Raw genomic sequence first — 27520 nt, 5'->3', positions numbered from 1 at the left:
GAGAATGTTAGCCGCTTTGAGACTCCTGAAGGGGAGTGAAAGGCGGGATATCAAATCCAAACTCTTCTTCCAGCCTGGTCAGTAGCTATTGCTTGGGCAAATCTAGCATTCTAAAAGCTGTTGGTGTCAGATGCATCCTCTTGGATCCTGCCTCTCTGCCTGTCCTCCCATGGAAAACCTGCATCCTTTTTCGCTTCCCACCCTTTCAGTTCAAAAGTTCTTTCCCTTAACATTGCCCAGTTTCAGGAATATCCTCTTTTCACACCAGCTTTTGCATCCTTAAAGATCGTGCAATGGTTTTATAAAGCTGTGGGAGTAGGACCATGTAAGTTACTTTGTAAAAAAATAAAATAAAAATAAGTCATCAGTGATGATAGCTGGAATAGCCAAAGATGGCGCCAGGTGGGGAGAGTGTGGTCTTCCAGATGTTGCTAAACTGCAGCTTTCATTACTGCTGATCATTGACAGTACTTGCTGAAGCAGGTGGGAGTTGGGATCCAACAACATATGGAGAACTATGGTACCACCATGGCACACAATTCATTCCAATTAGAGCCATAGCTGACACATACAGTTAAAAGAGCTTTCCCCAGCACTTGGTGGCCAAAGGAACAATCTTGGTATGGGTACTTACCAAACAAACATAGAAGAATGTGTAAGGTGATCTTTCAATCTGCGAAGCAGCCTTGGTAGATGAGGCAATGGTTTCAGTCTACCATTTGTGATGTCATAGAAGCTTCACGACAACCCTGTGTGAACAAAAGTCACATGTTTTCAAGGCAACACATTTAAGAAATGTATCAACAGAGAGTCCTACATCATTTCTCCATGTTCAGCTAACATGAAGAACCAAAAGATGTCAAAGGCTGCAAGCATAGCACACAGGAAGCGTTTGCAAGGTGTGCCTTTTGCAACAAAACTATCACCAGGGTCCCACCGGATTGCAGAAACGTCAGATCTTCACAAATGCAAGACGGTTAGGCTCAGTGGTCACACGCTTAAGCCTGAGCTAGCTGGCCTAATCGAAAAGACATTGCAGGAAGCTGGTAAGTAACTTAGCAAGCAAATCTGTTTTTGTACAAAATCTGAGAAAGGAATAGCTTTTGATTCATCTCTCTGTTTCCTTATTGTCCTACAGTCCTGGAAAGCAATTAGTGTTGCCAGAGAGCTAATCTGAGAAGGGATTGGCCAATGTCACACTTTCCACCTTCAAAGTGGACCATTAGCTGATTCTCTCATTCTTATGTTGATACCTTTGGGAGGCCAGGTATCTTTTCCAGAAGCAGATAAGGCCCATAGTTCATCAGTTGCCAAACCCCAGTATGCACTATTCGTTTGTTATACAAAAAACATCTCACGACAGTTTACAGCAAAAATCATGCAAGAGAGTAAAAGGCAGCAAACAACAAAACACTGGGAGGAAAGTACCCTAAGCAATGAACCTGATTCTTCAGGGGTAGTGCAGCCCCAGGCAGAACGGGTGCCACTTTTCCAGGCAGAGGAACCACCTATTAACAGTGTCAATCTTGAGCTTAAGTTTGATGGCCATTACCCCGTCCAACACCAGAGTCAGGCACCGGTGAAGCATATTCTGCCCTTCCTCCCATGGAGCCCAGGGCGGGCAACACAGAAATGGTGATACAATTAAAACATGGGGAAACAATTCCAGTACAGATGCAGATAGATAACATACTTCAAAATTCCAGATGCTCCCACTCAACAGTTTTATGTAGATGTTGAATAAAATGGGAGACCAGGCTAAACCCTGCAGAACCCCATGCGACGGCACTTTTCCACCCTGGTGCCACTGGGCCAGCCCTCACTTAAATATAGTGCAACTACCTCACAGTACACCAATTACACAAATTATACTGTAGATAGTTATGCAAATGAAGGATCGAAAGTGAAGTTCAGTGATTGGATAGTTTGTATGCAAATGAAGGATCGAAAGTGACATTCAGTGATTGGATAGTTTTAGAAAATGGCAACAGTTACATTGTTCTGGAGCTCTATATAAGCAGGCTGACTGAGCTCCTCAGGTCAGTTCTGTTCCAGCTTACAAATAAAGAGCTGCTTTGGAAGAATCGCTGTGTCGTCTGATATGTTTGCCCACAACTTAACATCTAGTCTGCCCTGTTTCACTCATGTTCCCAACTACTATCTCTTGCTGGTAGCCAGTATAAATATTTTTCTCCCCGCCATCTTTCTGACAGCAATATATATCTGTCTCCTTAGGTCCCTGTAAGCATTTTCCTATCCTGCAGCTTGTCAACTTTAATCACTTCCCTGTGTTCTATGCCTTCCTCAGGCCTTAGGTTTCTACAAATTCCATTGATTTGTTATCAACCAAGGCAGCAGGTGAGGGAGGCTTCATTTCTCTTGGTTTTACTAGAGTAAGTTTAGCTTCCCATCTGCTGTCCAGTCACTACCATCTTCCACAACCATTCATGATGCACATTGCATTGTTGGTTCTACTAGGGTACCTTGGGGTTGTTTTGTTTTATGATGGGAGAATGTAGCCCTCAAAAAGGAAAAGCTCGATTTCTGCCTACATGTGACAGTGTTTATGGAACGTTTATTTCCCCTTTTCTAGATGTTTCGGGCACAGAGAAAGGCGCACAGAGGACAGAAGAAGACCTTAGCTGGTAACAAAGTATAGCTCAGCCTAGTCTAAGCAGAGTTATGTACAGGGGACTAGAATAAAGAGTAATATTCAGTAAAGAGCCATTTGCCTCACTTCAGTGTGCTTCACGAAAAGCAGGAGACACATCCTAGGTGCTGTGAATTCCTGTAGTACAGTAGCTCAGAGACTAAGCTATGAATCAGAAGCCCCTGGTTTCAATCTTGCCTCTGCCATGAACCCACTAGGCAGCCTTAGAAAAGCTGCTTGCTCTTCACTTCAGTTCTCCCCTCTACAATACTGGGGAAGATTATAATCTTGGTGAGTGTACAGGGTTGTTGTAAGGATTATCTCATTATAATGCAAGCGAAGTGCTTAATTATTACACCTAATGTTATAATTGTATTTACATCAGGATGGTTAGCATCTCCTCTCTTGCACATGCAAACATGTGTAAGTTGCAATAAGCAGGGTCCAGATTTAAAAGCATGTTCTTTTTGTCCCAGGTGACTGTTTAAATAAGGTGAGAAATGCCAGCAAAAACTTTTTGCTACGAATTAAATGCCTCCGTTCAGTTGTTCAACCAGATCACTATAATAAAACTATTGATATGTCGATATCTCTTCCTGTGCAGTCTTAAAGAGATCAAGAAGAAAGTGTATGACAATAAAAAGGATAAAGAAAGTGGTCGGGAGCAAGATGAATCTGTTAAAGTGGAAATCAGTGAAAAAACGGTCAGGAAACACAAAAATTCTAAGTACAAGTAGTTCTGTGTTTATTTACTTGAGGGGTTGGGAAACTTTTCCAGCCCAAGGGCTGCATCCTCAAGTGGGAAACTTTGCAAGCACCACATGCCAGTATGGAGTTCCAGTTTGGACTCCAAACCCATTCCCATAAATGGGGTGTGTGTGTGTGTGTGTGTGTTGTGGACAGTTAGATTATATATCATGTTCTAGGATACTCATCCATAATTATTTCATACTCGCCAACATTTCTTTGATGAAAATAGGGATGTCCTATTCCTTTATTTATTTATTATTTAGTATTATATTTTATTTATACTCCACCCATCTGACTGGTTTGCCCCAGCCACTCTGGGTGGCAGTGGCGTAGCGTGGGTTGTCAGCACCCAGGGCAAGGCAAGTAATTTGTGCCCTCTAACCCGGGAATTTGCGCCCCCTAACCCTAACCCCCAGATGTTGCGCCCAGTGCGGCCGGGCCCCCCCTGCACCCCCCATGCTACGCCACTGCTGGGTGGTTTCCAACATAAAAAAAACATAATTAAACATTTTTTAAAAACCTTCCCTATACAGTGGTACCTCGAGTTACAGACGCTTCAGGTTACAGACTCTGCTAACCCAGAAATAGTACCTCGGGTTAAGAACTTTGCTTCGGGATGAGAACAGAAATCACATGGTGGCGGTGCAGCAGCAGCAGGAGGCCCCATTAGCTAAACTGGTACCTCAGGTTAAGAACAGTTTCAGGTTAAGAACGGACCTCCAGAACGAATTAAGTTCTTAACCCGAGGTACCACTGTACAGGGCTGCCTTCAGGTGCCTTCTATAGGCTGTATAGTTACTTATCTCCTTGGCTCCGGTGTCACGTTACTCCATACCCTCCAACATTTCTCCAATGAAAACGGGGACGTCCTAAGGAAAAGCAGGACATTCCAAGATCAAATCAGAAACTGGGACAGCTTTCCGTAAATCTGGGACTGTCCCTGGAAAATAGGGACACTTGGAGGGCCTGTTATTTTGATGTATCCAGTTATTAAGTATTTTACTGAAGCCAAATAGAAATAGCATTAGACCAAAGCAGCAGTATTCAGAACAAAATGTTGCTCAACAAGGCCACCCCGGATATTTAATTTATTTGAGCTATTCATGTGCCACTAAATCACTGGAGTTTCTAAGTGACGTACATAAAAAGAAAAATTCAAAAACATGCAGTGGTCCAAATAAAGTCAATCATAAAAAAGAGCTTTTTTAAAAACCTACTTGGGATAGAAAAGTAAATACAGTATGACAACCCTACTGACATTCTACAGGGAGGGCCCTGCTGGAGTTCAACAGAATCAGGCCCACCATAGATGTGAAAGGGGGTGGGGGAGGAAATACAAATTGTATGGGAAACTCTAGGAGTACAATTCTTGGGAGAAATGTACTTTCCCTGCAGAATGTGCTCCTTCAAGGACTACAAGTCCCAGAGTTCTTCAGTTCTAGTCAGTTTTCCTGTGCACAGACAAGGAGAAGCCAATAGGTTGTGGCAGCAGAAGGGTGGGACCAACCCTGCAAAAAAGAGGGACACTGAGATTTCAGGATCAGTGCTTGAATTGACAGGCCTTGCAACAGGTGTGGGTAAATGAGTCCAGCCTCTGCTCCCCATAGAACTGGCCGTAGATCCCAGGAACGTGGTCTAAAGGGCATTTGTCACTTGTGGGTTATACACAAACACACACACACACCATGTTGCTATGGCTGGCTCGAAACACGAACCAGTCGCCATAAATATAACAGCACTGATTTTTCTGTTAGTTTTCCCAAAACGTACAAGGGTTTTTATGTAGCTTGGAGAAAGGGAGCCTGTGCTACAAGTTCATAGTGGGCCCAGACTAGAGAATTAGGCTTGCTTGCTTCTTAAAAACGCAACACACTTAACCTTCTGCTTTTTAAATCTGTAGAAAGCAAAGTCAGATGCTGAAATGGAAGGCGTTCTTCTGGAGATGAAGGCAAGTAATACTGTACTCCCAGGAAGAATGGCTCAATATTCGGTTTTACTTTCATCAGCAGTGAAGCAAACGGATTGTTTTGAGAGATACCAAGGGCGTGGACGGAATCTGAAAGAAGATTTCTCAAATCTGTTCCAGTCCACAGAGTGCTTCCTTCTCATGGCTATTCGTCTGGTGTGTGTGTATGCCAAGAGATTGTGCTATCTCTGCAGTAGATAATAGGCTAGCCACCTTTTCTACCTGACACAGATTCTGTCCTATAAAATATGGGGCAAATTCTGCATCCATTTTCTTGATCATGTTTATAACAACCTCAAGGAAAATATACAACCAACCAGTGTAACATTTGGTAACGCAGAGCAGAAATGAACTTTGATTTTACAATTAAGATAGTTGGTGCAGAAAAATTTGCTGCCGAACATCACAGTAGGATCCCCGAGCACTTTCTCCTGTGTGACAGAGTCCATTTTGGCCCCTTGATACACCCCAGAGCTGAGGCCAATGAAGTTGGTATGCAGCTTGAAAAACGTAGAGAAATACTCCAGACAAATGCAATAGAACACTGTTGAGTGCTGATTATCAAGCTTATTCAGCTGCAGTAAAGATAGCAAAAATCTTTTGTATTTTGCTATAAATGAAAAGATGCTCAAATATATGTAATGTACCTCTAAGCAGAGAACCAGAGAAGTAAGAATATCTCTGTCCAGAATGCTGTCATTATAGGTACATTCTACCTTCTTGTATTTTAGTTCCAATCCTATAAAAAACATCTTAAAACTATACAGTGGTACCTCGGGTTAAGAACTTAATTCGTTCCGGAGGTCCGTTCTTAACCTGAAACTGTTCTTAACCTGAGGTACCACTTTAGCTAATGGGGCCTCCCGCTGCCCCCACACGATTTCTGTTCTCATCCTGAAGCAAAGTTCTTAACCCGAGGTACTATTTCTAGGTTAGCGGAGTCTGTAACCTGAAGCGTCTGTAACTCGAGGTACCACTGTATACCAAATGTGTAGGCTTGCAGCTCTGCTGATTTTTTTTATTTTATATTTAGACTGCAGTTCCCACCATCTCTCATCAATGGCCATGCTGATGGGGACTGATGGGAGGGCCAAACGTTCGCCATCCCCAATTTAAGAGATTAATACCGTATCCTTCAACATTTAAGCATTAAGCCTGCAATGAAATAAGTTAAGCCAAAAACATGACGATAAGCTTTGTGATGGCTGAAATGCCTTCGCCATTGCCACTTTTCTGCCCCTTCCACACCCCACTATTGTCCTGATATCCATCTGTCTTAACAATTATTTTGCAAGTTGCAGGGATACCATTTATGAAGGTAGCTTTGCTGACCTCAAATACCCTGCTGTACTACCACCATGTTCCAATTTTGCTCCTAAGGCCGCCAATGTTAACAGATGATGACATTGACTTAACACAAACACATGTGATAAAAGCCTTAAGAACTTCCCTAGTCCTCTTCTAAGGACCTAACTCACTTTACATGCAAGCCATGTAACATAAGCCCGCCATATGTTTTTTCCCTAGGAAGAGCACCTGTGACGTTTTCATTACACCCATATGTGTGTGTGTAGTTTCATCTTAAAGGTATCTTACAACTTGGTTCTCTCTTATGTTCCTCTTGCAGAAAGACTTGTCATTTGTGGAGATTGATTTGAGAGATAGAGTTGAAGAGGTAGGCATAAGTTGTGTGAACATACTTTTGACTTGCTGTATTTTCGTGAAGGGAAGATGCAAGTGTGATGAATGGATACATGCAGGGAATGCTATTTTTCTAGAAAAAGAATTGTAGGAACTCACTATGAACGCCTCCCTTGTTCTCTTATAATGGCAATGACACCCACCCGAGAGGTGCCAGAACTGAGTGAAAAAACTGGGGGGTGGGGAGCCCTGCATGCAGACAACCACGGATTCTTCTTCCCGCTATGTTAAATTTCATTTATTGAAAATATTTGTATCCTGCCTTTCTACTCGACAACAGATGTTGAAGGTAGGTGACAAAAAAACCACAAAATGAAAACAAGTTGTTTTTCTTAAAGGCTGTGATAATTGACGAAGGCTTCTGGGGACTGATGATATAAAATATCCTGTCCTCAGCCCCAAATGCAACATTAGAGGCATCATTCACTTATGTTCTGTAGCGTGCCGTATGACCAGAATGCTTCCCATTTTAGATATCATTTATTTTTAGTAACGCAGATCGTGGGAAGTCATTAGCTGAATTCAAACTCCCTTGGTATTTATAAAGAGCAGTAATTCACCAAGAGCTGAGTGGGCTCTGTCTGCAGCATCTTAAGTTTGTTGACTGAAAGGTGATCAGTGGTGTTGATTATTAGGAAGAAATTGTTAAGAAGTGGGGAATTTTTTTTTAGTTCAGGCAACCTGAAAGTAAGAGAATGTGATAGTCATGAAATTACTAATGGTGCAAAGAATGTGAAGGAATTTTTAAAATATATTTTTTATTTATTCAGACTGCCTTATACCCTGCCTACTAACTGAGATTTTTGAGGGGCTTCCAATATATTTAAAATATAGTAAACTAAGTGTATGATCACAAAAAGAGCATACAAGCTTCCTCTGGCCCAGAAATGGCTGCCAAAGCAGCTGGATGACAGATCAGGACTTCCTCACCCAGCTGTTGCTGAGCTTGCCTTCTGGCAGTGGTAAAAGATGCAGAAGGAGCTAGTGCAACAAAGGTGTCAGAAGCCTCCCCTCAGTCCCCTGTGTTTCTTCAAAATGACTGCTGTTAGTCCCTCACAGGCCAAGGTTTCCTCACTGGACAGCAGTTGCTCCAGTCCTCCAGTGCCGCTCTGCAGCACTTCTGGCCTGGAAATGGCTGCCTGAAGCAGCCAGGTATTAGTCGTTCACAGAGCAGGACTTCTTCGCCTGCTTCTGATGTCTCTCACAGCTTTGGGCTCTGGTGGCAGATGCAGAAGGTGCTGGAACATTTTCCAATATTCCAACTTCTGCTTTGCAGCTGAATTCGCTGGCCTGGAAATGGCTGCCAAAGCATTCATCCCAAACCCTCCAAGTGTCCCTATTTTCCAGAGACAGTCCTGGATTTACAGAAGCCGTCCTGGTTTCTGATTTGATCCCAAAAAGTCCTGCTTTTCCTTAGCACGTCCCCATTTTCATCAGAGAAAAGTTGGAGCTATATAACCCTGGGGCCAAGGAGATATGTAACTATACAATCTTAAGAAGACATCTGAAGGCAGCCCTGTATAGGGAAGTTTCTTTAATGTTTAATGTTTAGTTATGTTTTTATATGTGTTGGAAGCTGCCCAGCGTGCCGCCCAGATGAAAGGGTATAAATAATAAAATAATAGTAATTATTACAGTGGTACCTTGGGTTAAGTACTTAATTCGTTCCGGAGGTCCATTCTTAACCTGAAACTGTTCTTAACCTGAAGCACCACTTTGGCTAATGGGATCTCCCGCTGCTGCCGCGCCACCAGAGTACGATTCTGTTCTCATCCTGAGGTAAAGTTCTTAACCTGAGGTACTATTTCTGGGTTAGCGGAGTCTGTAACCTGAAGTGTATGTAACCTGAAACGTATGTAACCCGAGGTACCACTGTATTATTATTATTGAATAGGACATCCCTATTTTCATCAGAGAAATGTTGGAGAGTATGTCATCCAAAGAGTGTGAGAAAGGAAGTATTTTTTCATGCTACCTTATAGAACTACTTTGGACATAAGATTGTTCAGAAATATGACAAAAAGCCTAAGTGACCCTCAGACCTGTATGCTCCCCATCTTGGAAACTGCATGCTAGACACCATTGGGTCTGAGTCAGCTAGACAACAGCTAACTTATTAAGATACTGTGTTGTCTGGTGACTTTTGACACTGTAATAATCACCAAATGGCACTGCGGCACTAGGTTCATGAGCTCTTGATTTGTCAAAGACTTGCGCCTCACATTTATATGCAAATCCTCCAGGCATCTTTCAAGTCAGATTTGTATGTTCACACATACCTGAAAGTATGCAACAAAATTCATGTCACTGTGGGTACTGTGAATTTTTGTGTGTGTGTGTTTTGTGGGAGAAGGTAGAAAACGTGGCATCACACTTTATACAAAATGTGATGACTCCACATTTCACTGTATACAGCATAAACCTAACTTCAATTTAGGATTAGCTGACAGCAGTCTTGGATGGATGGAGAGGCACTCATCTGTCTGTATCAATAAGCACATTCATCCTGATTAGGTTGTATAACCAATCTTTCTTGCAGGCTTGGGGTAAATGCCTTGTTGCACTTAAATACGAACGCTATTACCTGCCTTTCTGTCAGACCCGTAAGGCAGCTTACAATACAAAATTTGAAGATAATTTTAAAATGTCAGCAATATAAAACTTTACCAATGGGGGGGGGGGGGGAGGGCAGGAATGAAACTTATCAGAATTACAATAGCATGTTTGGCAAAAAGAACCTTAAATCTAAAAGTCTAGTTGAATTGCCTCAGGTTCACATATCATAAACAATCAAGCCTTGCAAGTAGAAAGAAATTGTTTCAGCGTTGCCTAGCCAGTATTGAAAGCGCTTTTCCATGACATACAAAGAGAGGCCTGAATTAAATACACCATTTGTCCAAAACTAGCAATGCAATGAAGCTTTTTTCTTTTTCTTTTTAAGGAATAGTTTCACTGAAGTCACATGTTTTGAACTGTGCATGACCCTGGAGCAAGTTTTTTTTTTAGCAAAATGTTTCCCAGAAAAGAACTCTGCTTGTTTTCGCTGTTATAGATTATTAGGTTATAGCATTAACAAAGAATTCACTATTTCTTAAAATTTCTCTGACTCAGAAAACTGAAGAAATCTTGACAGAGGAGAAGCATCATGAAAAGGAAGAGGAATCTCCTGAAACGCTGTATGGCGGTATTTTTACTTGTTGTGCAAGACACTGGTGGGAAAGGCCAGCTTAAAAATGCTTAGTTTTACAAAAATGTGGCTGTGGGGGTCCAGAATAGTGGAAGTCATTTCATTCCTAGATCCTAAATATGTTTGCTTGGCTCTTTTTGCCACACTAATTTCATTGCTGCTTACTTCCCAGTAAAGCAGGCTTAGGCTAACAGCTGTAGGTTTTGCTCTCTGGACGTTTTTTTGCATGCTATCTTTCCCAGTTGGCAAAAAAAAGGTGTTTACATTTGTTCATATGCAGGAAAATGTGTCATGCTACTTGTGGTTCCCAATCAACAACAACAGTGGGCAGATCTATACCAGGCATCTAAAGCATGCTCGATGTACATGTAAAGCACACAGCTTCTCTCAAAGAATCCTGGGAGCTGTAGTTTGTTCAGGGTTGCTGGGAAATGTAGTTCTTTGAGAGGGCAATTACAGTGGTACCTCGGGATGCGAACGGGATCTGTTCCGGAGCCCCGTTCACACCCAGAAGCAAATGTAAGTAGCGGCAGCACGTCTGCACATGCACACATCACTTTTCGCCGCTTCTGCGCATGCGCGTGATGTCAGTTTGAGCGTATGCGCATGCACGAGCAGCGAAAACCGGAAGTAACACGCTCCGTTACTTCCGGGTTGCCATGGAGCGCAACTTGAACGCACTCAACATGAAGCATATTCAACCCGAGGTACAGTTCCAGGGATGCTTTGAGGAAAGTCATGTGCTTTAAATATGCCTTAAATGTATGGTGTTGTAAAGGTGTTACTACATGATGTTACTATTCAGAAAGTAGCATACAGCAGTTGCTAGATATCATCAGAGGGAGAGTGTTCATGCCCTCTTGTGGGCTTTGCATAGGCATTGTGGGCACAGAATGCTGGGATATTCTGCACTGCAGGGGGTTGGGCTTGATGACCTTTGGGGGTCCCCTTCCAACTCTACAATTCTATGATTCTACATACACAAGAAGAGTTCTCCAGGATCAGACCAAAGGCCCATCTAGTCCAGTATCTTGTTCTCACAATGGCCAACCATTGTTGTAAAGTGCAATATACAATTGTGACACTAGGTATGGTGACCGTGAGCTACAGCAAATTCAAAGCATTTTTCAGAACGATTTTTTAAAAAAGCATTTTTCACAATGTTTTTAACATGCATCTAGATTCCACACCCAGGTGGTTTCTGTGGTTGTTGTTGGACTATCTGGGAGAATAAATCAGATGCTATTAAATGGGCTTACTGATTGGGCTTGTGCAGAATTCCTCTTAGTGGCTGCTTATAAACATTTCAAAAAATATATTTGGAATAGCAGCAACCTGGTAAATGATTTGATATTTTCCCATCCCAGTCTTCCCCGCTATCCATCCGTTCCTGATAACACGGATTGCTAGATACTTTGACCACTAGGAGGAGCAGGTCCCATATGCTAACTGCTATGGCCTATGTACACTGCTTTGTCTTCAAATAATACATGTTCCAAATATTTTGTTAGAACATTATTAGCTGCGTGTTGCCTGTGGTTGTTCAGAGTTGTCTTCAAAGGGCTGCAGGCTGAGCCTTGCATTAGATAGCTGGCTTACCTGATTTTACTGCCAGGGAGGATGGCAGGTGCTCAGGAGAAGGTCTGTGTAGCTCAGGGGCAAAGCATGCACTTTGCATGCACAAAGTTCCAGGTTCAATCCCCAGCATCCCGAAGGAGGTCTGGGAATGTCCTCTGCCTGAAAACCCTAGAGGGATGCTGCCAGTCAGTGTTGGCAATGCTGGGGTAGATAAACCAATGGCCTGACTTGGTTTAAGGCAGCTTCCTATGTTCCAATAAGATTTTCTGCTTCAGGTGCCAAAATAACTTGGGTACACACTTTGAATTGATTGGGGGGGGGGCATGGAATGCTATTTGCTGCTCTGCCTCAGGCAGTAAAATATATAGGGCTGCCTTTGCTTAGCGGTACTTTCTTTTTTATTAAAAAACAACCCCCAAACAAGTTATGGATTGTTCTGCTTTTAAGTGTGCCTAGAATTGCAGTCTCACTTGACTTCTTGCTTCTGTTTGTTAAGATGAGTCAGTGAAGCCAACAGCTGAATAATGTGAGAAAACTCGGTACTTTTTTTTACAGGAATATGGCTCTGTCATATGACGGGTTCCCAAAACAGTGGTGCATTATCGGTGCTTTGCCTCTGAGCTACACAATCCTTCCTCTGAGCATCTGTCAATCAAATCAGTGGGATTTATTTATTTTTAACAATTTCAATAGGTGCTGGATTGTAACCATCACTCTATAGCCTTAGCCTGTGAGAGGGATGGGCTTGTGTGCTTGTAGGTCAGTGCTGCTATTCAGTCTTTGAAATTCTCATCCAGCACATGTATTACTACTATTCATTACCACATTTGTAACACATCTTCCCCTTGAGGAGGTCAGGGCAGTGTGATTGGGGGTTTCCTCATTTGTTCCTAACCTGTGAGGTAGGTTAGGCTGAGAGATAGAGATTCACATGAGTGAACCTCATGACTAAGCAGAGATTTGAACCCGGCTCTGCTTTGTCCAAGTCCAACACTATCTACCGCACAATGCTGACTCACATACCACCTGCCTTTAGAATAGTGTGGGTCCACTTAAATGGATACTAGGCATTTGCCATTTGTGTTCTTCCAGATGGGATCCTCACACAATGCTATTATACAGGGAGAGCCGGCATGGTGTAGTGGTTAGAGAGTCGGACTAGGAGTGGAGAGATCCACATTCAGATCCCCACTTGGCTATGAAGCTCACTCGGACCATCAGTCATCCCCTCTCAACCTAACCTACCTCACGGGTTGGTTGCGGAGATAAAATGGAGATAGCCAGTGAGGAAGAACCACAAAGGTTGTGCTAAGACTCAAAGGAAGGGCAGGATATGAATATTAAAAAAATAAGTATCTTAGGCCACCAGATCTCCTTCCCCAACACTGCTGCTGTCACCAAGCCAGATAGGTAAAGGAAGGAAAAATGTGCTGCAGGACCTTGTTGAGAGGTCCATGGAGGAATATTCTCAATTCAGGACTGGGTTCTTTTCATCTTTCCTTATTATACTTGTTGGCTATCGATCTCTTGCCTTTATGCTGCCCTAATTTAGTTGGTTTCCCCTTTGGAGCTACATTCTTGACACTTAAGAAATCTTTGTTCTAGATTATGTCCTTATATATGTAGAAATGAACTGTGGGAATTTACATTTGCAGGCCCGAAAGCAGCTGGCTGTGCTGTTTTCCCATCTGGACGAGGCAGAAGAAGCGGAAGGAAAAACAGGAGTAGCCACAAACTGGTTAATATCACCACATGACTAGCGCCGTGGGGGACGGGACGTGAATATATGAGATACTTATGAGGGTGGTGGGGTGCAGAGGCATTGGGGATAAGGAAGGAAATTGTGGCGGCTGTAACAGCCTCATTCAGCACCTCTCTATACCACTGGGCTGAGGGAGTTTTAGGCAGCTGGAGCTGCGCTGCTTTCTGTGCTGCCACTGGTCTCCCTTTGCCATCTGCTGCTGCCGCCGCCACCCATCCCGTTCCACCCTTTGGTAAGATTTCAGGGTGAGAGGCGCCAGCAAGGCATGGAGCAGGTAGGCTTGTGAACTTTACCCTACTATCCTCTGGCATAGCCACAAGGAGATTGGAAGAATCCACTTTTGTTTTCTGCTAACCTCAGGTTGCCGCCTTATGCTAAACAGGACAAACTATGGTTTGTCCTAACAAACCCAAGAGCAAATCATTGTTTCAGACCCTGGCTTGTTTCGATAAAAGCATAGCTAAAACTAGCCCCAGTTCTCCTGTTTAGATGAAACAATGAATTGCTGTTAGCTAAGAAAATTGGAAACGAGCTCTTCTGTGTGCACATAATGCTAAACTATCGTTTAGTGTTGTGTCCAAAACTTCAAACCAGGTCACACAGTTAAGCATGCCTAAGAACATGTTTTATTCTGTGTTGACCCTAGCCTATGCCCTCAGTGCTTTTGCACATTTTAGACTCGCTTGCAGCAATCTACAAACAAGCTGAACGTAAAAGATATAAAACAGTTTCCATCTAATACTTTGTTTGTACCTGTGTGTGCTTTTTGGAGCATAATGGGTGCAGACATTACGTCAGAATCCTCTTTCACTCTTCCCCTTAACACAGGCATAGGTAAAAAACTCAGCCCTCCAGATGTTTTGGGACTACAACTCCCATCATCTCTAGCTAACAGGACCAGTGGTCAGGGATGATTGGAGTTGTAGTCCCAAAACATCTGGAGGACCAAGTTTGGAGGTGCCTGCCTTAAAGATTATAAATGCTCACAAGAAATCTCTTTTAGTCTTAGAGTTGCCAACTTTTCATTTCAAAAAGACTAGCCTTCCAGGTGAGAGGCCAGGGGGGGTGAAGGATTCAGCAGACTGGTGTGTTATGATGGTAGATTCTGCCAAGTGCAAGGTGCCAACTCTAACAATAAATTTGATAAGAGTTGTATCTAACTCGTCATACTCAGAGTAGACCCATTGAAATTAATGGACATGACTGAGTAGAACTTAGTTGGATACAATCCTCAGTCTTACCACATGACTCTGTTGCTTTTACTGTAATATAGAAATTACAACAAGCCTTCAAGCTGGCTCCAAAGTTCACTGACTCAACACTTTTTAAACTGCTAGACAAGACCGGTTATACAAACCAGACCAGTAAAATTCTGGCCAGCTGGCAATCCTATCCATTCCACAAAAATATATTTGCCTGTTTGCAAGAGGAGGTTTGTTTCAATGGTGAGCTCATGGTTTCAAAATATTTATTGGTCATCTCAGAATCACCCAAGTGGAGTCAGTGGAAGATAACCAGGGCAGGGAAGATGCAGGAACTTTGTATTGGGTATATCTGTTTGAAAGTCGAATTACCTCTGCTGTACATGCTGATTATTCTGTATGTCCTTCAATCCGTACAGGACTCCAGCTTTTTAGAATACAAGGCCCAATATGAAATGGAAGGAAAACCAATGCGAAATGGTCAGCTGAAGAGTAGGCGACGAATAAACTAAAATTCAGAACTAGACTAGTTGTTCCTTCACTTTATCTGAGGTACCGCAACAGGCTGCCGGTCTTTGCATTCTGATAAGAGACAGTGGATTCAAAAGATAAAGCATGGTGTGGAAATACAGTGGTACCTCGATTGTCGAACATAATCCATTCTGGAAGACCGTTTGACTTCCGAAACGTTTGACAACCGAGGCGCAAAGGGCTGGCTGCAAAGTCAATGGAGAAAATTGGAAAAAACCGCAGCAGAAGCCGTTCTACTTCCGAGGCGTGTTCGAAAACGGAAGCAATTACTTCTGGGTTTTCAGCGTTTGAAAACTGAAATGTTTGGCTTCCGAGATGATCGAAAACCAAGATACCACTGTATAAGAAAAACAGTCCTTAGTATTTGGTCATGTATATGTAAATGTGAACATACGAAGCAGTGAATCTAAGACCGTTAGACCCTTAGTCCACATATCTCAGTGTTGTCTACTTTGACAGTTTACCCTAACTTCAGGTTATTTATGAACAAGTTTAAAATGTTACAAGTTAAAAATGCATTGAGAATTTATTGGGAAACTAATGTAACCTGGGGGTGCAAATCTCAAGGGAATGGCTTTTCACAAAGCTACATTAAGTGCAAAGAAGTTTGCTTTTAATGGGTGTTGGAAAGAGGCTGTTAAAAAGGAAACTTTGCACAGATTGTGGGTCAGGTAACTAAATTCTATGATCTTTTCAGAGGAACTTGACATATGTGCAGTATTTATCTCCTTAAAACTTCACTCTTATCTATGCAATTCAAACCTACTTGCAATGCAAGTTCTTTTCCAAGTACCAGGGCATTTAATACAGCTAAATCTGTTTTAAAATCAAGAATATATATATATATATATATATATATATATATATATAGGCTATGGATCAAGCTGGAAAAGTGTTTCATTATCAGAAAGTTGCAAAACGCCCTCATTGCTATCACACAAGCCTCATTTCCAAATGCTATGAAAAGCTTATTTGGCCTTGAAGCAATTCCACTGGATATGAATTCTGTTTGCAGTGCTGGTGCACATACAGGCTTTCAAAGCAGTAAACTGGAGTTTTAGTCAGATAATTTAGCAGAGCTGAATTGGGGAGATCATTTCTTTTACAATGAAAAGGCAAAGCTCCTACCCTCCCGGTTTTGGGAATGTTTGCACACTTTTGTAAAAAGGTGTAAAACTGTATAAAGAGGTGGGTCTCAAGAAGCAAAGGGAACTGCTGAGACACGACACTCTTCTGCCCCTGTTGCATGTTGTTTACTATTAGCTGGGGTAGTTGGGAGTGTGCATGACTGTACCACAGAAAATAATGTCATGCAAATGGACTGTAGCCCTATTCGGATGCCCATCTGAATCAGACTGCACCGCATCAGAAAAATGTGCATCTCTATATTCACATTCTGACTCAACTAAACTTAAATAAAACGTTATGACCAGAGCTGGATCCTGACAAATTATTGCAGTGAAATATCCAATACAGCATTGCCTGGAGATATGGGCACATTCCTTCTTCCTCACTCCTGCTGTCAGGGTGAGACCAATTGTGTGTTGTTGTTTTTAACCCCAGTGGCATTGTCATACAGCAAAATCTGAGAGTCTGATTGTTCCATGATTGGTTATGATCAAGTAGTAAAGAAGCCCTTTCGAGTTAGACAACATCAGACAAAGGGGAAATAGCCATGAAAAGGCATGAAAGAAGAGAATAAACGTCGTTGGTTGGGGTTGTTTTGGTTTTTTCCAGACGCTTCACCTCCCAATTCCTGAAGCACCAGCTTTTGCACCTAAAATCAATCCCTCGCCCACAATTGCCATCACACTAGTTTTAAACATGAAATCTTCCAGCATAGATGTGGAGAGTGTATAGAAAATGCCTATTCCTAAGGTGTGAAATGCAACACTTGTATCATTTCCTGAGTGAAAAACAAGGTCTTGCTTTCCTTCCCTTCCAAAATTTCATTTTCAGACCCTTTCTGTGCACGGCATATTTATTCTAGATACAGATATATAAATAGCCTTTACCGAACCAGTAACCATGGGAATTAATAGAGTTCACAGCTGGGTTCTAAATGGACTCCTTACATCTCCCTCCCCTCCCCTCTTCAGAACACTTCTCTTTCAAAGAGCAAGAAGAGTCGTTTGGAAAGAGATATGGAGAGAGACTATGGCCAGACCTGCAGACATAGGATCTCCACCAGCCCTCTCGCTTTAAAGTTTAAACAGTGTTATTCAGACAACCCCTGACATTTCCTGGTACACGTCGTCCTTTTTTTCCTTCTGGCAACAATATGAAAACAATAAGCCTGATTCTACTCTACTGTAAACTGGTGGTGATAGGGATCCAAGAGGACTCTTTTAAGAAGAGCTGCATTAATTCAGAAGTGCATAATATGGTGCTTCTTTCCAGACAGGCTCAGCCATAGGTAATCTCTTGTTCCCATATGCCAAGGGATAGCTGGGCCCTGTACTTAGTAGAAAGCAAGCTCCTTGAATATACGGAACCAAGAGAACAAGTTGGGAACCTGTAGGTTCTACTTAACCAGAGAAGTCAATGGCTGGCTTTAAACAAGCCAACCTAACCAATAATCTCACCCCTGGAGAAAGGCTGAGGTGCAGATGTGGGAAATAAATACATCTCACTTTCATTGCATTACCTCAGGGGTAGCTAAACTTGTGGCATGTAGATGTTGGACTACAAATCTCATCAACTCTGGCTATCATGGGACCATCTGGAGAGCCCAGTGTTGGCCACCTCTGGTACAGCACTTGCCCTATTCTAATACAGTGGTAAAGGTAAAAGGTAAAGGGACCCCTGACCATTAGTCCAGTCGTGACCGACTCTGGGGTTGTGGTGCTCATCTCGCTTTATTGGCCGAGGGAGCCGGCATACAGCTTCTGGGTCATGTGGCCAGCATGACTAAGCCGCTCCTGGCAAACCAGAGCAGCGCACAGAAACACTGTTTACCTTCCCGCCAGAGCGGTACCTATTTATCTACTTGCACTTTGACGTGCTTTTGAACTGCTAGGTTGGCAGGAGCAGGGACCGAACAACGGGAGCTCACCCTGACGCAGGGATTCGAACCGCCAACCTTCTGATTGGCAAGTCCTAGGCTCTGTGATTTAACCCACAGCGCCACCCGCATCCCTTCAATACGGTACGCTGAAGTGTTTTTAATTCTATTCGTTTTGTGACTACTGTTACTACTAGATGTTAATTTCCTTCTCCCAGAAAGGCCAATACTTTTTGTTAACGGGGCTGCCCCAATGAAGTAACACAGCCATCAACTTTCTATCCAATTTTTTTAAAAAATACAATTGTTTTTATTACAGATTATCTTGGGTTGCAACCTTTTTGGACATCAGTCCTATAAGAAATATGCAACATAACGAAACAGGTATTAGAAGACACCCCAGAACTAGCTCTACTGAATATTTTCCAAGACAATAGCACACACTCACACCACAAAGCGCTTATAACCCAACTTACTCTCAGCAGCCAGGAGCATCATAGTGAGACTATGGAGGGACCTGTCAGATGTGAACCATGGACCACTGGTACCAAACTGTAAGGGAAACTGCTTTACTAGAAAAGCTAACCAACAAATCAGAAATGGGGACAAATAAGACAGGATGCCTTCACCCCGGTGTGGCACATGGTCCAACAAGACTTTCCATCCAATCTTCAGTGTCTACACACTGAAGCTTGAGGTTAGGTTTTTTGGCAAGGTCTCAGATAGATCAACAGAGACATCTGCTGGTCAAAGGAAACATAAGAGTTGCAAAAATATCTCTGCTTGTATTGGGCGGTGTTTTAAAACAAACATACTACTCTGTCTACACACAACTGCTGGCGCCACACAACTGCTGCAGATACAGTATTTTGATGCTGTATCCCCGTTCGCCCACAGCAAACCACACAGGACCTGAGAGAGCAGGGTTCAAATCCTGACTCAGCTGCAAAGCTCACTGGGTGATTTTGGGCTAGTCACTCACTCTCAGCCTAACCTACCTCAGAAGATGGTTGTGAGAATAAAACAGGGAAAGAGAATTATGTACTCCACTTTGAGCTTCATGGAGGAAAGGTGGGATAGAAATGTAAGAAACTGAACAAGCAAATCTGTATCTTTAAACACCTGTGTGTGTGCCAGGGAGCTCAAATTGGGCCGGGAGTTCCTGATGTGTGAACATGGGTGTTTAAACATGCAGGCATGGTCATCTATGTGTTGCAATTGGGAGTTTACAATTGGAAGATTCAAACATTTTGTCTTTGATATGCTTTTATTTGTCAAAGTGCATAAACAAGACACTTTATCTTGGCTTCAGTTTAAGCAGGGCAATTTAAAATGCTATTTGCTAGTTCTTCCCACAACTGACAAAAAGCAGGCAGATCAGCAAAAAATAAATGAAAACAGTAATATATCCTGAAATTTGGAACATTGGGAACTGTAGTTTGAGCTGTAATTCTGGGACAGGGAAACTATAGTTCCCAACGTTCTTTGGGGGAAGTCATGTGCACGTTTCCGAGCACAATTCAAAGTGTTGGTGCTGACCTTTAAAGCCCTAAACGGCCTCGGCCCAGTACACCTGAAGGAGCATCTCCACCTCCATTGTTCTGCCCGGATGCTGAGGTCCAGCGCCGAGGGCTTTCCGGGGGTTCCCTCGCTGCGAGAAGCCAAGTTACAGGGAACCAGGCAGAGGGCCTTCTCAGTAGTGGCGCCCGCCCTGTGGAACGCCCTCCCACCAGATGTCAAAGAGAAAAATAACTACCAAACTTTTAGAAGACATCTGAAGGCAGCCCTGTTTAGGGAAGCTTTTAATGTTTAATAGGTTATTGTATTTTAGTGTTTTGTTGGAAGCTGCCCAGAGTGGCTGGGGGGACCCAGCCAGATGGGCGGGCTATAAATAATAAATTATGATTATGATTTAAATGTATATTGCACAGGCTTCAAATTTGCGGTGTGGATCTGTCTTAACAAAATAGCCCCTGACTCTGCTGAGGATTGCTGCATAACCTTGAGCAGGTCACCTTCTTTTTTGCCATTTTCCTCCCATGTTTACTTTGACGGTGTTGGTATACTGCCTAGTACAATAAGACTCATAACTTGCGGTTGCTTTGCCTCCAGGGACAACATTCAGGCAAACAACAACACAGGCAGCCACCATTGCCCATTTATTTTGTGACTGCTTTTCTGTCCGTCACATGTTATGAGCATCAACAATTATTGCTAGTTAATCTTCAACATGTCTGAATGCCACAAACTGGAAGCTGTTTCTTCACTTACATCTATTTGCTGCATATGGCTCTTTAAAAGCTGGATTTAGGAGGTTAAGAATACAAACCATGTGAGTGAACTGGCAGTTTTTATGGATCGTATGATCTGTCAGTCACTTGTCCATGTGACATGTCAGCACCTGTCTGTAATTTTTTACAAAACAGGAATGCTATCATGATTTTATATCTGTAGTAATTGTGCTGCCCTGTTTTGTTTCATTCAGTTCTCCAGTAACAACTTTCCTTATTATCATATTCAACAGAAGTTGGAGGCAGTCCAGTCTTTGTTTAAATGGTTTACATAACAGCTCTGGAAGGTACATAATAAAAATACGTTTCTTTTGCACCTGCAATCTAACTCAGAGCTTGACACTCATTGCTAGGTAGATTCAAATAGTAGCAGCACCTCGGATTAAGTTTTTAAAACCATTTGTTTTCACATAGCTACAAAAAATAAAAGAATATTTATTGTAGTTGATAGTAGGGGTTTTTTTTTGTTAAAAGAATATCAGGTGCCAGTACTCTTATCTCAATCTAAATGTCATGGGTGCCACAACAAAATGACTGCTTATGGGCAGCAAAAAGAAAGAAAGAAAGAAAGAAAGAAAGAAAGAAAGAAAGAAAGAAAGAAAGAAAGAAAGAAAGACCCATTTTAATTTCTGAGGGAGATAGTAAATCAGAGATTTATTATGATGATGATGATGATGATATCTGAATGCCAGGCATTTAGGAGGAAAATATTGCTATGACAACTCACTTCTCTGAGTAGTGAGAAGTTCCATATCAACCTGGGTTTGATTTTTGTTTGGAAACTTATTGGTGCTTTGTGTAATATTTGCATTTATTTACAACTACAGTTTGAGCATAGGTTGGAACACAGCTTAGTGATCCGAAAGATACAAAAAGTCTACTGTTCTCATATCAAGGGAGAGCCAGTACCCTGAAATGTCTACTGAGTCCAAACTCAGATCTTTGTTTTTCCTTTTAGGGGCACTTCCAGACAGTTGCTATTCATGGGAAGGTCTACGTCGCATATCAGCAAATTCAGCTTGCAAAATTAAAGTGGATTTGGAGGTCTTGCACAACAAACCCACTTCCCCAAAAGATCGTACTTTTGCAGTTATTAAAGTGGGATAATGTCTAACCTTCCCACAAACAAACAGGAATTAATGTTCAATAAATAGTTCACAACCTCCCTGCAAACAGATCGGGATGCTCAATAAACGGGTTGTCTGTCGGACTGTTGTTCTTTTCACACAGAGACACCTTGGCTCCTCCCCATTATCTATCACGAAGATGAGTCATCTCCTCTTCCTGTCAACACTCTTTTTGTCATGTTACAAATACTGGCCAGGTTTTACTTCAGGACACCCCACACACTGGTAGATGCTGTTATGAGTTTCCTAATAAAACAGTTGTTTGTTGGACAGTTGCAGAATGACCTCATCTGATTTTTACGGGATTTACATGTAAAGGTTCAGATAAGGACTGTCCTCACTGTGACCTGAAGCGAGTTTGCTGGAAATGTTTTCAGCATTTCTCACAACAGGTCAAACTGACGGGCCACGCAGAAGAGAACCAGCTAATCCTATTAATACACAGCTTTCAGCTTTATTGACATTATTATTATTATTTCTTAAATTCCAAACAACCCTTCATCCAAGGATCACAGGGTGGTTCACAATATAAAAATATAAAAATACCATAGTAACAAGCAAGAACCCCTTTAAATCAAAATTAAGACTCTTTAAATCCCCAACTTCAATAGAAGAGTTAAGCACAAACTGTAAACAATGGGACTTGAAAGGATGCAACTATGGTTTAAGTAAACAATGGTTAATTTACTACGTTAAGTTACAAGATCATAGAATCATAGAATCATAGAGTTGGAATAGACCACAAGGGCCATCGAGTCCAACCCCCTGCCAAGCAGGAAACACCATCAGAGCACTCCTGACATATGATTGTCAAGCCTCTGCTTAAAGACCTCGAAAGAAGGAGACTCCACCACACTCCTTGGCAGCAAATTCCACTGTCGAACAGCTCTTACTGTCAGGAAGTTCTTCCTAATGTTTAGGTGGAATCTTCTTTCTTGTAGTTTGGATCCATTGCTCCGTGTCCGCTTCTCTGGAGCAGCAGAAAACAACCTTTCTCCCTCCTCTATGTGACATCCTTTTATATATTTGAACATGGCTATCATATCACCCCTTAACCTCCTCTTCTCCAGGCTAAACATGCCCAGCTCCCTTAGCCGTTCCTCATAAGGCATCGTTTCCAGGCCTTTGACCATTTTGGTTGGCCTCCTCTGGACACGTTCCAGTTTGTCAGTGTCCTTCATCAACATGCACAATGCCATATAAGGATGGTCACTTTTGTGATAACCCAAGCAATCTATTCATTGCCTTTGTTCCCGTTTTTTTCAAGCTGCAATCCCATCAAATCTTCCCTGAGAGTATATCAGGGAACTTATTGTATGGCTTTTATCTTTTTGACATTGTAAACCATTTTGATATTTTTTATGATTTAGTAAATAGATATTTTTAATAAATAAATAATAATAATAATAAATGAACCCAATGAACTCCGTTGGACTTGCTACTGACTCTGAGTCAATGTGCATAGGGCTGAACTGTGCGCCTTGAGGGATATGCAATTTCTATGGAAGATTTTTTTGGAAGTAAAACCGGTTTAGGTCTGAATCGCTAAATCAGGGGTTGGCAAACTAAGGTACGCGGGCCGTATCAGGCCCACCTGGGCCGTAAATCCAGCCCACACCCCACAGCCGAGACTCCTAGCGATGGCAACGGGAGGAAGAAGCCAAGCTGCAGTGGCTCTGTCACTCAATCGCCATGCCTGGTTTACCTCAGCGCAGCGCGGGGACGTCTCTGCCAATCAAATGCCGCGCCTGGTTTACCTCAGCAGCATTTGATTGGCAGAGCCACCGCCGCTCAGCCTTGTCCTCCAATTGCAAGGAGGCAAGGCAGCGCCCACCGCCAGCTCCAGCCCGCCACAAGGTCTGAGGGACAGGGGACCAGCCCGTGGCTAAAAAAAAATGCCAACTCTTGCTTAAATAATCCTGCTTTCCCCCACCAGGGATGTTTAAAGAAAAAGAAAAAGAGCAGGTATAGTGTTAGTCCTGAGTCATTTGATGGGTTAAAAATAATAATGAAGGATGGAAATTAACATAGAGGTTGGCTGACATCACAGTATCATCCCGGCATTCAGGTTCAAAGACAATGTACGTTTTCTTAAAGGATGCCAAATGAACTCACTTTTTCTGTATTGCTCAATCTCCAGTACAACGAGGGCAGAGCCATGCCTGTGCCAGGGTTGTTTCTGCAGTTGCTGCAATTACGTGCTCTGCACGTTCCAATATGTTTTAGAGCATTCCTTTTAAAAAGATTTTGAAGATACCAAGTTTCGGTTTTCTTTCATGCCCTCATGTGTGAGAGAGGGGGAGCCTTGGTAACAACTGTGGGCAGGTGAGTCTGCCTGGAGCATAAATAGGTTAGATAGAATAGGTATTACCCACCCACCCCCATTATAGCTTAAAGAGGCACCTTTGAAACTCTGTCTAAGTTAGGCTGTTGTTTAGGAATCCAACAACAGGCTCCTAGTTAAACACAATGGTGTGGGGCTGTGGAGGACATGATGATGATCTCCTTCTACCGGTCAACAATAGAAAGTGTCCTTTCATACTGCATCACGGTGTGGTACGCTGGTTTGACATCAACTGATAGGAAGTGCCTACAGAGGGTGGTGAATACAGCACAAGTTATTATGGACTGTCCCGGGAATCCGCTGGATGAAATGGCGGAAGAACGTTGCCTTAGGAGAGTGAGGAAAATTCTCACGGATGATTCACACCCTGGACGGCACTTTCTTGATCTCCTGTCCTCAGGCAGAAGATATAGAAGCATGATTAGTCACACCAACAGGGTAAAGAACAGCTTCTATCTGTGGGCTGTTAGGCTGCTGAATGAAAAGATAACAACAGGGCAACTGACTTTCAGGTTTGGTGGGTGTGGGTCAGTAAACGAGGAGAATTGAGACTAAGAGAGCTGAATGGGGGGCGCTTGTGTAATCTCACTGTATACAAGTTGTACAAGTGACAATAAAGTATTTCAATTTCAATTATGTAAATCTCTTCATGTTGTAAGCAGCCTTGAGCGCCTTGTTTTAACTATGGAAAGGCGTCATACAAATAAAATGATGATGATGATGACCCTGCCTAAGAATGCTATTTTATGTTATATCAGACATATATTACTTTGCAAAGCCTCTATAACAGGGGTCCCCAAACTAAGGCCTGCGGGCCGGACAAGGCCCGAGGGACTCGTTTATCCAGCTCTGCGGCAACCCCCGCCACCCGCTGCCACCGCTGACTCTTACCAGCGCTGCACGGCTGCCCACTTCCGGGTCGGAGGAGCACCGGAAATAGCTTGTGCGCATGCACAAGCATTATTTGCGCATGCAGAAGCGTTATTTCCAGTGCACATCCGGGTCGGAGGAAGTCCGTGCACACGCGCACATGCCATTTCCGGTGCTTCTCCAACCCGGAAGTGCACCAGAAATAGCCTGTGCACACATGTGTGTGCACGCACTCCCCCGCCCTCCGGCCCACCGCACGATCGGCGCTGGAGACACCGGCCCGAGGCGTGGTAAGTTTGCTGACCCCTGCTCTATAAGTATGCATCCTCCACAAAATCCTGCATTGTCATTAGGACTCACTCCCAATATTTAAACTCATTGGCTACAGTGCTGCAAAAACTCTCTGCAACTAGCTAGCTACAGCAAAGCTTTCCAAACTGTGTGTCACGACATGTTAAGTGTGTCGGCTGCAGTGTGTAGGTGTGTCGTGTGAACGTTCCCCACGCTCCTCATGGGGCTGGAAAGGGGTTAGTTTAACCTCCGGTTTGCTAGTAAAACTGAATTACTGTGTCGTGAAACGATGCATGGCTCAGAAAAGTATGTCACAAACATGAAAAGCTTGGAAAGCTCTGAGCTACAGCATGTGCCCAATACAGTGATATGTAAATGCAAACCAACTTCTAATAAAACGTTGGAGAAATGTAGCATCAAGTTGCTGCTGAGTGAAGGGTTTGGAAGTTAACCCGGCCAAATTAATAACATATGCTCCAATCTAGCCTAGTGACTTATTTGTATCTTTGGGTTTAATGAGATGTAGTTGTGGCTAATATAAGCTGGACCTAGGCCACATCTCTGTCTCTTGCACATCAATTAAATGCAGCAAACACCAGATTGCATTTTTAAAGGACAAAATGCCTGACCGCTCTGCAGAGAGCAGCCTAAAGGCTCTTTAAATAGGCTCTCTCCTGTGGGCTGGTATAAAGCCATTATTTTTTGATGCCATATCCCTTTTCAGCACTGAGCAGAAGTGTAGCAAGTCTCTGGGGTGCCTAGGATGGGTGTATGCGCCCTACATGTGTGCCACCCATGCATCCCTCCCAGGCACACTTCACCTGTGCCAACCCAGCATGCCTGCAAAAGCAACATGGGGCTGGAGCCTGAGCTGAAGGGCGCCCGGGAGAGACGCCGTGGCTTGGACTCGCTGCAGGTCCAGTGCCTAAAAAAAGAATTGAATCTGGGATCTTCTGCACGCAAAGCATGAGCTCTGCTGTTGAGCTATGCATCTAGTTTGAACTGTTGTATTTCAAAGGTATGGTGAAGGCTGCAATCAAACTGTATCTGTGTTGCAAAGTTAAAAAAAACTGAGATGCAATCAGTGGCATTCACATAAGCCATTTCCTGCCACATAAGCCATTTCCTGAATGATAATATCCCACATGCTGTTCCATTATAGCTCCTGAAATCCCACAAGAGAGTTGCCTTCTAACCTGGCAGTTTCTTCCTAGCATAGAGGCCAGGGTTTTGCTCATAGAGGTTGCCACCAGACTGCCAGTATTTTATGGGAAGAATTCAAGCTAATACTGAGATTTTGGGTTTGTGCAGTCGACGTGCTCTGTAGTCCTGGCACAACAAATCCACTTAAAAATAAACAAGCCTGGGTACACACATAATACTAAGCTATGGTTTGTGTTAACCAAGGTTGATAAACCAGCTACCAACCTTGGTTTATGTGTGTCCTTTAACCATAGTTAACACTAGTTTAGCCTCATGGCCAGGCTCAGACAATCAACTTTGATAATGGTTAACTAAACTATGGTTTACAAACCATGGTTTAATGGTGTGTGCAAGCCATGCCAATGAATATTTGATTGTATTAATTTAGTTCAACCTTAGGCAATCCATCTTTCATTCACATAGTATTCTTTATCTCAGTTTAACCATTCCACTTCTGAGTAGGCATGCATAGGATTGCACTAAGCAATCCACAATCTTTTTGCCCCTGTGCTGTTCTTCTCTGCTTCATCTGGTTTCTGGGTGTAAAAATGGCGAAAAACTTCCTAAAAAAAGCTCAACAACTTTGTGAAATATGGCAACAGTGGGTCTCCAGCTGTTTTTGGACTACAATTCCCATCATCCCTGACCACTGGTCCTGCTGCTGGTTAGGGATGATGGGAGTTGTAGTACAACAATAGCTGGAGACCCAAGTTTGGGAAACCCTGATCTACAAGGGCTTCACATAGGGCAGAACTAGATGCAATGTTATTCCTCTTGTTTGGGGTGTGCAGTATAAACAAACAGCCAATCCAGGGATGGAGAGAAAGCTGGATAGGGACTGCAGCATAGAGAGAGGGGACTTTCAGCACCTTGCTCCTGTTGCAGTGCCAATCAGAATAGGGGGATCTTGAGCCTGCCATTCACAATAGAAGGAAAGCTGCTGAATGTCTGCACCCCTTGAGAAATATGAGTTGTTTTTATTTTAGTTCTTTTTTTTTTTTGGTTGCAAATGGAAGGGAGACCAACAGGAAGGGGTGGTCTACCACCTAGACTTTACATGATA

At 42.9% G+C, this 27520-nt stretch overlaps 1 protein-coding gene across 3 annotated transcripts; it reads left to right on the top strand.

The window, feature by feature from the left end:
• Positions 1-748: 748 nt before the first annotated feature.
• Positions 749-15322, top strand: LOC310706201 (uncharacterized protein). Of its 3 annotated transcripts, XM_083501617.1 has the most exons (8): positions 756-1046; positions 2594-2645; positions 3255-3354; positions 5301-5348; positions 6994-7041; positions 10179-10243; positions 13488-13570; positions 15216-15322. In XM_083501617.1, exons 1-7 carry the CDS (start codon positions 842-844, stop codon positions 13558-13560), a joined length of 591 nt encoding a protein of 196 aa, XP_083357743.1. In that variant the 5' UTR covers positions 756-841; the 3' UTR covers positions 13561-13570; positions 15216-15322. The 3 variants fall into 3 exon arrangements, with proteins under 3 accessions (XP_083357744.1, XP_083357745.1, XP_083357743.1); XM_083501618.1 differs by lacking the exon at positions 10179-10243 and having other exon boundaries at positions 749-1046; XM_083501619.1 differs by lacking the exon at positions 5301-5348 and having other exon boundaries at positions 754-1046.
• Positions 15323-27520: the final 12198 nt, after the last annotated feature.

This window comes from Podarcis liolepis (assembly GCF_965112155.1).
Source record: "Podarcis liolepis genome assembly, chromosome: 4".
Lineage (NCBI taxonomy): Eukaryota > Metazoa > Chordata > Lepidosauria > Squamata > Lacertidae > Podarcis > Podarcis liolepis.
The sequence above is the reverse complement of the archived record's forward strand: the minus strand, read 5'-3'. Positions and strand labels throughout refer to the sequence as shown.